This window comes from Pithys albifrons, chromosome 14 (genome assembly GCF_047495875.1).
Source record: "Pithys albifrons albifrons isolate INPA30051 chromosome 14, PitAlb_v1, whole genome shotgun sequence".
In the NCBI taxonomy this organism is placed as follows: Eukaryota; Metazoa; Chordata; class Aves; order Passeriformes; family Thamnophilidae; genus Pithys; species Pithys albifrons.
Window position 1 is genome coordinate 17157252 of NC_092471.1, and position 10503 is coordinate 17167754.

At 53.4% G+C, this 10503-nt stretch overlaps 1 protein-coding gene across 1 annotated transcript in view; it reads right to left on the minus strand.

Moving 5' to 3' along the window:
• Positions 1–5173, minus strand: part of LOC139678438 (gamma-aminobutyric acid receptor subunit gamma-4) — a 38558-nt gene extending 33385 nt beyond the window's left edge. The window contains exon 1 of the mRNA XM_071569271.1: positions 5100–5173. Within this exon, the coding sequence (XP_071425372.1) occupies positions 5100–5155 (56 nt within the window). The 5' untranslated portion in view covers positions 5156–5173. The remainder of the gene's footprint in view (positions 1–5099) is intronic.
• Positions 5174–10503: the final 5330 nt, after the last annotated feature.

Below are 10503 nucleotides of genomic sequence, written 5' to 3' on the forward strand. Positions count from 1 at the left end.
CCTGGCATCTTTGTTCACTTCAGGGTCCCCAGACATGCAGGTGCCTTGCCTCCAGTGGTAAAGACTAGCAGGAATAGGGTGTTCCACATCCTCTTTAGCTCTCTTTCAAGACACACTGCTCATCCCTGAGGTGTGGGAGTCAGTCCCTGCTCTTTCCACTCCTGGCCCTTCTCTGCTGCCAGCAGCTCCTGCTCTTGGAGCTGCCTATTAACCTCAAATAACTCGGGTGCTCTGCCTGGTGCTGACACCTGAAGCAGGCTTCCTCTGAGGAAGAGGCCAGTGACAAAACAGTGGGTTTGGGGAGTAAGGCATTTATAATAAAAGCAATTCAGAGAAAAGAGGTCCTAGAACTACCAAGCAGGCAGCATGCGTGTCTGGCATGCCAGGAACCCAGCCATCTGCCCTGCACAGATCCTCAGAAATTAAAGCCTTATGCAAACTCCTCTGCCTTCAGGCCAAGACCTGCCACAACCCATTCCCTGCACTCACCAACCCTTCCTCCCCAGCTCCCATTTAAAGATGTTCCATCTTCCCAATCTTCCAGTTCCAAGCCAGGCAAGGAAAGCTTGGTATCCTCTTTTGGACATGATCCACTTAGCAACAGCTTCTCTCACTGCCTTTAAAATTTGCCCTCTCTAAACCTTTCTCACTCTTCCCTTCTCCTAAAGGAGTTTTCCTAACCGTCTAATTAGATTAGGTCCACATGGTCACCCGGGAAATTCTAGCCACCTGCTGCTGCTCTGGGCAGCTCATTCACAAGATTGTCTCCGGAATGACACAGCCATATGTGGGAGAGGATGCTGAGCGATCCCACACCCGGCACATCCCCTCGACGTCTGCCATGTCAGTGTGTCACCTGCTCCAGCGCCAGAAAGGGTCTCACAGCAGGAGCTGCCACTGTGTTGACATTTCCCAGCTGGAGCCTCGCAGCTCCGAGGTGCAATGAGGCACCACGGATACACATCTCCCTCCAGTGCCTGGGGAGGCACAGCCTGGCAAGGGTATTTGAAGGGGGGAAAAATGCATTAAATTGATGTGTTGTGGCTAATTTATCAGATGTTCCTCTTTTAAAACCCCAGATGAAACTTGCTTTCACAATCACTTTGAAACTCTTTGCATCTCCCCAGCTTGCAGGCGGCGGGATGTGTCCCCCAACAAGGGCTGGGCTGTGCGCAGCTGGCTGCCTGCCGCCACACATTAGGTGTTGGTACATCAGCTCCTTGTTTCCTGTCTGATTGCGCTGCACTTTCTAACGATACTTAAGGAGTGTTAAGAAACGTTGTCAGGATGCGCTTCCCCATCCGAGCAGCGGCACCGAGGGCTCGTCTGGCTCTCGCTGTGGCGTTTCTTCCGAAACACAGACGAGCAGACGAGCTCTGTGTCATCCAGCAGCTGCAGGAGGCATAGGGGACCACGTTGCGCCCACCTGAAAGCTGCCCAGAGCTGAAATGTGGGGCTGGACCCGCTCCTGCGGGAAGCAAAGGACACGTGCCCACAGCGCAGCTCAGTGTAGGGAAAGCAATCCTGTCTTCCCTTGCTGCCAGTGTTTTGGGTGATGGAGGCTGCCTCTGGCAAAGTGGGAACAGCTACACCAAAACCTTCACTCTGTGTTCCCTGATCACTGAAGTCAGCCTGATCACCTGCCAGCACTGAACGCAGTGTGTCTCACTGATCTGCCAAAAATGCAGTTCCTCCAAGACATGAGGCTACAGCAGAGCCCAAAACATCGCCTTTGGGGTTGAGCAAGCCCAGGCTGCTTACTCTGCCTTCAGTCTTCTGGTTTCCTCCCATTTAGCTTCACTGATTAACAGACAAAGGCTTGGGGTAGCATTTCAAGGGAGTCACATCCCTATTACAGATGCAGTGACACTACCAAAAATATGTTTTTTGCTAATGCAGCTAATCCCGGTCGACTAAACCATACTAAGCCATCTTAGCATAAGCAAACCAGTTTTTTTCTGGAGAAAATATGCTTTCGCTGAGTGTCTGTGCATGCAGAGACACGCAGCAGCCCATGCTGGTCCAGAGTGAGACTCTCATGCCACCCTATGCAAGCCATGGCCTCTTCCCATCTCTCTTCCTGGTGGCCCCACTTTAAATTGAGAAGGGAAGAGTCCAAAATCTACTGCAGCAGAGAGATATTACCGTGACATGTGCATCGCCCCCTCCAGCTGCTAATGGAAATGTCACAGTGCAGACCTGCAGTGATCCCCAGCATGCTGTGAACACTTGCTGGCCTGGCAGCTCCATTTCCAGGCACAAAGTGACTGGCTTGGTGGCAGGGGACAGCCAGTTCTCATATGTCTCTGTGCAGCCAGGAGGAAAGGCAGAGACATCTTTCCTCACCTCTGCTTGTTGAAACTTCAGAATACCCTCCTCACAGCTCTCCTGTGGAGCCCTGGGGCTAGGACACAGCCAAGGTGTAGGCAGCAGCTGGGCTGGGAGGGTGGCAGCAGGGCAGAACTAGGCACCTTGCAAGGAAATCCCTGGTCTGACAGATACAGCTGGGGCCGAGGCAGCTCCTGCTGGTGCCCAGAGCAGGAGGCTTGCACGGCAGGGAGGTGTCCTTTTGGATGTGCTCACATAAATGGATGGGGTTGGACAACCCTCCTTGGGCAACCCGTGGCATTACAGCAGGACAGTGCTCTGCCTTGCCTCCCTAACTATGTTTTACTCAAGCAGACACCTGTTTTGCTGAGGTTTCCTAACACACTGTTGATCAAAGTCACCCAAAGAGCTGGTGGCTGGCTCCTTCCCGAGTGCCCAAGCTGCCTGATAAGGCTTCCCTTGGCAGGAGGAGGGAAAAAAGCAACATGTGCCATGAGCCCCTGAAGACACTTTGCTTCTTGCCTGGTAGGATGGCTGATGGTGCTTGAGTAGGATGCACACCCACTACTGTTTGCAAGCTGGTGGTCGCTCTGAGGCAGGAGCCTCCGAGCGCAGATGCAGATCCTGGGGCTATATCCAGCCCCTCTGCAAACACAGCTGAAAGCACCCCCTGCTCCCGGGGAACAGACAGCAGCAAAATGCAAGAACAACATTTCCCTTAGCTGAAAAGCACTGTGGTCAATTCTAATTACCACATGCTAATGTGTCCTTCTAGTCACCTATCCCAATGCCTCCTAGGGTTGTAGGCACAGGGACATTTAGGCAGACTACTCTAAATTAGAAGCAGGCAGAGGATTTAAGGACAGGGTGGTCACTAAACTGTTCCCTACCAGTTTCACACATCTTTGTACCTCTCCTTTTACCGCACACTCCATGAAGCCTGAATGGTCCAGTCTACACAGTTTCAACCATCTTCCAAGCCCAGCTTTCCTGTAGTGTGACGCTGTGCAGGGATCCTGCCTTCAGGGCTCAAAGTTGAGTGCCTTGGTCCCAGCCAAGACAGTGCCCTGTGTAACGCCAGTGAATTAGGCTCTGTGCTGGGGGACTGTCTGGGGAGTGCTGAGTCACCTGGCACAAAGCGTCCAGGCTGCTCCAGTGCCAGGGGATGGGTCTTGCTGCTTTTACCAGAAGAGTCCTCATACACACAGCAGCTGAACTGTGCTCCTCACCCCAGTACCTACCAAGAAGTGCAGGGCAGAGAAGATTCACCCTCCAGAAGCTGCATCCAGGAAAACTGCAGTGAAAGCAGAACAAGACCCTTGCTCCTTTTCTCTCAGGATTCCTCTCCCACTCCAGCATGCCCACTCCTCCAACATTCAGTGCCACTGCTCCTGGCAAAGCAGGGCTCAGGGAAGAGGCAGACATGAGAGACTGGACAGAGGGAAGCTGTGCCAGCCATGGGGTGAACCTTCCCGCTCAAGGATATGTGAATACACGACTTAATTTCTCCTCCATGTGATCCTGCAGCTTGCAACTCACCCTCTCAAAATGCAGGGCTCGTGGCAATGTGCTACAGGGACCATAGGGCACAGGAACCAGGACCACCATGGATCCACACCCTTCTCAGCCCTCAAATACCCCCCAGCACCACTACTCTGCCAGGGTCTTTGTGTCAATGCACAGGAGAGGCTGGGTGTCAGGATATGAGCTCTGGGGCAACTCTCACTGCCCCAACCCTGGGAAGGCCAAGGCCCGGAGGTGTGTGGCAGGGATGGAATTCCTGCCTGCAGCCAGGTTCAGGAAGCCTTGGCAGAGCAGGCCATTAGGAGCAGGATTCATGCTCCCTGTCCCTGACTGCATCTGTAATGGGATTTGATCGGCTTTAAGGCGGCTTATTCTGCCAATTAGCTTCAGCCAGTAAAATCCCTCTTCCCCCAAGCCCTGGGGGTAACAATCTGCTGACAACATGTTCTTTCGCCATCTAGCCATTAAACTCATCAGCAGGGCTAGAAATTGTAAAAAAAAGAAAAAAACCAACAGGAAAAAGAAACTTGAAAACCCCTTGTGCGTGGGCCCTTTTATCGCTGTTTACAGAAAAGCACCACGAACTGCCGGCCCTGAGAGAGAAGTGTCACCTGCCAGACCGTGCCTCCGCTCGCCTCCTCGCCAGTGCTCTGGGGGCATCCGGGGGCGGCATCGGGCTCCGAGCCGGCACCCAAAGCTCGGACCTGGGGCCAACCTGTAGAGCAAGGCAGGAGCCCGCGCTGCCCTCCTCCTGCCAGGCTGCAAGCCCTGTGGGGGCTTCAGGGTGCCAGAGGATGGAGTGCAGGGAAGGGGATGCAAGCTTCTTCCCACCCAACCCGATTCCACGTGGAAATGCCCCGGTGATGGCTGCAGCTCCCAGGAGGTGCCGAGCTTCCTCTGGTCCTGCACTGGACACCTACAGAAGGCGCTCAGCCCCCGGCAGGAATCAGCCAGCGAGGTGATGGCAGGGCGAAAAACGGGATGTCCTCTCGATTCTGACATGCGAAGGGGAACCCGGAGTGCAAAGGACATGCAGGCATTAGGTACTATCGCGACCGGACCCGATCCTGCCTCCGGGCCGGCTGAAAGGAACCCCTGGAGGCACGGAGGTGCCTAAACTCCCGTTGCAGCAGGGGTGGGGGTCCGTGGGGAGAGGTGCTGCGACTCTGCGCCCTCCCTTCCCATTGCCCCGACGGGTAAACTGAGGCGGGGAGGGGGCGTCCCGGTCGGCGGAGGAGGGTGCTCACCTGGCGCGCAGGACCGGCCCGAGGGCCAGGCAGAGCAGTAGCACCGTCCCGGGCATCTCGGCGAAGCGAGGAGCGGCCCCGGGGGGCGGCGGCGGCGGTGCGCCCGCCCGGCGGGGCTCAGCGCGGGGCCGGGGCGGGGGCGGCCGCGGGGCCCCCCCGCTGCCCGATGCGCCGCGCTCCGGCCCCACCGCCGCCCGCGCGGCCCCGCGCTCCGCGACCCGCTCCGCGCCGCCGGGGAGGAAGGGGAAAGTTGGGCATCTCTTCTCCGGTCCGCGGCGGGGAGGGGCTCGGAGCGGGTCCTACCCCCCCGCGCAGGGGCCGGCCTCCCCCGCACCCCCGGGGCTGAGCGCCGGCGGGGGGGCGCACCGAGAGGCACCCGCGCATCTGCCGGAGCCGCGCTGCCGGGGAGCTAGCACCGTCAGCTGGTGCGAGGAGCGCTCGCTCCCCCTCTGCGTAACAAGGCGTTTGATTTCTCTTAATAGTTGCCTTTTTTTTTTTTTTGTTCGTGCACAACAGTTGGGGTGTTTGTCTAAAAAAAGAAAGAGTGGGTAATTATTGCTAAATTATGCGAGGCGTCAGGCCCCTCTGGGCTGAGCTGCCGGGGAGATGCAGCCAGGGAGAGGGTCTTTTCCCACCTGTTGGGGCTGCTGTCCTGCAAAACCAGCCGCGAGGGCGGGTGGGTGGGAGCTGGGGGTCGTGGGTGGGCTGTGGGCTTCCAGCCTGTCGCTCTCTACCTTCACAGTTTGCCAAGCTGCACTTGGGCATTTCCTTTCACTGCCAGCATCTGACTTGCAAAGAGGAATAGCAGATTCATTCTTGGTGAGTTTTGGGTGAGAATTGATTGGAACAAACTTTGTTAGATTTCCATGAGGTACCAATAGTTGTCGTTTGACATCTAGTTATAGGCTGGGTTGCAGGAGTTGGTCCCCAGAGGGGCCTGGTCCTGCAACTCCCAGGGGTCCGCCAGCACTGATGACAAATGGGAATTTGGTGCCTCCCCTCTGGACTGGAGCAGGACCATCCCTGGTAGTGGAATGGGACCGCAGACAGCTGACTCTCACTCCTGGTCCTGTCACAGCCTTTGCATGGGCAAATCATTTCTCTGCTCTCCATCTGCAGCGTGCTGGTACCACTGTCTCATTTGCCCAGCCCAGCAGGGTAGGGAGATACCCATTCCCTGGGCACGCTCAGTGCTGAATAGTCAGGACCAGTCTTGGTGAGCACTGGAAGTTCTGCAGGAGTATAAGTGTTCAATAACAGCAGCACACCTGGGTGGTTTTTCAAGGCTCTCTCCCTTGCTGATTCCTTAAATGATCACCTTCAGCCCTCAAGCATGAGATCTGAGCAGCCTCAAAGCCACAAGAAGTCAGCTGCAGGCATGGACGCTCCGAGATGGCATTTCCCTGTAATGGAGCAGCTGCAGATTATGTTTTCTTTACTGCATGCAAAGAAGTCAGCTCTGGGCTGGCAGTGTATAGGAAGCACATGTCAAAAGAGTAAATAATGAATATCAAAGCAGCGGTGAAGGTGGAAAGAACTCTTTAAGCTTCAAAGCAAGCCACTGGATTGTTCCAGAAGTTCTTGAGGGATCCAGATGAAGCTGAAGTTGGGAAAGGTGCAAGAGTAGCTGCGGTGAGGATGTAGCTGTCAAGGATTTTAGTCATGAGCAGATCACAGAAAATCCAGGGGTTCATATATGTGCTCTCAGCTCCCCCTCAAGACACAGGATGTGAAGTGGTATGTGGGGAAATACACAGGAGTAATTTCTTTTGACCACTCCTTCTGCTGCGTGAGAACTGAGACATCTGGGGAGGACTGGCACTTGAGGAGACGGAGATGGTCTGAGCAATGTCAGGGAATCACAACATCTTGTTATGATGCTGTTTGGGGACAACTTCCGGGAAGTTGTATTCACTGGGAGCATCCAAGCAGATGTCCTCCCTGGTCTTCTCCTTTATCTACAGTTGTTTCCTATTGTAACTAGTATGGAGTCTTTTCCTTGGATGAAGGATAAGAATAAAGCATGTTGATGGTTTTGGAGAGCAAGGGGAGAGCATTGGTTTTCAAGCAAACACCTTATTTATCAGCAGCACAGGCTCCGCCAGTGAGAAACTCCTTTAAAATTCATGGTGAATGATTTTGACCACGAAAAACCACCCTCAGTCCACATGCTGAGAAGGACAAAATGTCCTGCACCAGTGTTTTGGGAGGAAGCAGCCCCTATTTTCCACTTTGAAGAGACATTTGTTTTGAGGTCTACTGTCATGGGATTCCAAACTTAAACAGGAGATGCAATGTTTTATTCAAGATGTTTTTTATCCCTTCTGGTATTTTGGTTTAACTGGCAAACTAATAAAACCTATTATTTACAGAGTCCTCATGAGCCCAGAGCCTGGGGGGCCAAGCTGACACAGCCAATGAAGGTTTGATCGTGCAGTCCTCACTACACGATTAACTTTGGGAGATGAGACAATTCCAGCCCTGGCCCAGGATCCCAAACCTTGCAAGCATGGCTGTTTTCAGAGGGATGAGTCTGGGCGCATCCACAGCCCTTTACAAATCCCCCTGTGCTGTCTCAAAGCCCCTTGGCAGGGTCTGTGCTGCCAGCTCCTGTGCTGGAGGGTGGATTTGTGACTGCAGGCTGGAGCAGCAGGGGAAGGCAGGAGACAACTCCCTGCCTGCCTCTTCCCCGTGCAAAGGGCTGGTCACTCCTTGCCTCAGGCAATGCCAAAGACAAGGAGTGTCTCTCTCCAAGGACACTGATCTTCTGGGCTACATCAGAGGGAAAACTGACACAAATTGAGAAAAGTATTATTCCAAGGTGTTCAGAAGCTCATTTCTGAGAAAACTCATGGTCTTGGCATTTGCAAAATCTCCCTCAGGCAGATCTCTTTCCAAGGACGAGGAGCACCCACAGGAGGACTGGAGGACCCCAGGCAGAGACAGATCCCGTGGGGCTCTCCAGGGACAGGTCAGGCTTGAAAGCACTGCTGGCAGAGCTGGGCATGCCAGGACAAGGAGCTTCCAGGGCATTCTTAGGCAGCCACTGCCAGGACCATGCAGCAGAGACCTCTGAAGGGCTGCATGGAGGTGAACTCGCCTTCCCCTCCTCCCATCGCTGCTCCACGTCATAGGTCTGAGGACAGAGCGCAGTTAGAGCCGCTGTCCTTGGTGCTCATTCTCCTCCTGGTAAGGAACTGGGGCTCATGCTGTTACCTACCCGCTGCATCCTCTGGGAGCAGTGCACGTTCACCGGCCAGGGCTTCCCGTGGATGTCCTCTCCATGCCCAAAGCCGTGTGCTCTGGCAGAAGGCAGAGGCTGATTGGGCTGCGAGTCTCCTACAGCAGCATCCATGAGGCTGAGTATGCTGACAGACCTGGGATGAGAGTGGTGAAGGATATCTGAGGAGAAGTTGGTTAGAGGCTCCCTTTGGAAAACTCGGAGGATGAAAAGCCCTGTGTAAACCTTGACCCTCTTCTCTGAGCTGGGGCATGTCCTGCACAGTAGAAACATTTGTTTACTCTACCGGGGCATTTGTTCAACATAATCGAGGTTTTGTCTCTTTCAGGCTCACCAGGCACAGCAGCAGATGCTGCATCTGGGCTCACATGACATCAATAACTGCTTCAGCTGGGCTCTGCCTTCCCACCTTTACGGGCAGTGATGATAGATGAAGCAGACAGGACACAGTGTGGTTTTTAGGTGCTGGAGTGAAGTTGCAGTGCTGACAGATTAAAAAAATGTGTTTGGAATCTGAACAAATGTGACGTATGTTTTCCAAGGAGAATGAAGGGTGTGGGAGGACAGCCCAGGCCGTAGCAGGAGCTGGTGCAAGGTGTCCCAGAGGGTGACAAGAGCGTTGACAGGAGCAAGAACTTTACTTTCATCCTTTGCTGCTACGTCAGGCTTGAAGGAGTCTCTCCATTCCTTCCACTGTGGACAGTCCGTCTTCAAAATTAGTTGCTTAGTGGAAAGAGATCACAAAATGTTAGGTGATCTGATCCTGTGTGTCAGAATGGTTCTTGCCCTGGGAGTGGGAAAGATGCCATTTCCTGTGCTTTTATGGCTCTGCTTTTCTGAACCCCTCCTTGGCTCAGGGCTTAACGTGTTACATTCCTCCCAGGGATCAAAATGCAAAAAGAGAAAATTCACATGGGAAAGGTTGGGAAGGAGAAGAGAATTGGCAGCATTTGACAAAAAAGGGAACAATCTCAGCAAATTCAGTACCAGGTATTTCAATACTTTTTTTTAAAAATAGAATTTGCAACTATACCATCCATACATCTGACCTTCTATGTCCAGCACAGGACCACAAACTAGTAGTTTAGCCCCCAGAATAATTGCCAGGCAGTACATCTTTATTTTAAATACTGTGCAACTGCTGACACAAACTTTGGGGACATGCAGCTGCAGGAACAGGAGCAGCTGTTTCACTGTAGAAATGTGTCTTCTTCAGGATGGAGATACCGTAGCTCCTTGTCAACCTGTGCTGCAGTAGTTCAGGATAGGGGAAAAGGAGCCAGGAAGGTCATGGGGTGATCAGAAACTGTCATTAGGATGCAAGATGCATTTCACATGATGATTACTCACAGGATTGCTCAATAACTGGGAAAAACCTGAGCTTGTGGCTCTCCAGAGGACACACTGGGATTCAGAGCAGAGGCAACATGTGCAGAAGATGGTGCTCACCACCAAAACCACGTGGCCAGCAGTGACCCTGCCTGACCCTTTCCACACTGCAATCCTGAAGGCACAGCCGAGGGCACATCATCACCTGCTGGCCCCCCTGGCAGGACTTAACAGGGGGAGAGAGAGAGGAAAAGTTGCCTTTTATTTTTAATACCCTTAGGCATTTCTATCCAGCGATTTCAATGACTTCTCTCTACACTGGCTCGGGAATGTTTATACACCAGTAAATAATGGGAACTGCTCATCTGTGGCCGAGTGTCGATGTTCAATTACCATCATCTCCAGCAGCTGATCCGAGCCCTGCACTTCACTTTCCCTCTTGCCCCGGCTCTGTGGTTTGCCTGGCAGTTTGACATTTTGTCAGCCTGGGGATAATGCAGGACAGTTGACAAGTGGAGAAAACAGTGACAGAGGCTTTCGTCCCACAGCTGAGGCAAATAACAGTCCCTCCAGCTGCAGGTACTGCCTGAGCTGGGGTCACACAAGTGGCATTTCTTGCTCTCTGTCATGGGACTGTCTCTCTGATCCTCCAGGAGGGATGCTTGCAGCAAGTCCATTTTCTAACACCTCTTTACTTCTTGGGAGCTATTAGACATTTTCAAGGCCTGTTTAATTTCCTCCCTTGTGAACTCTCCCCTGGGAAATGCCTTTCTCTCTCAAGTGCCTGAACTCAAGGGAAACATTTCGGAGGGCCTGGCTTTTGTTGTGTTTTTT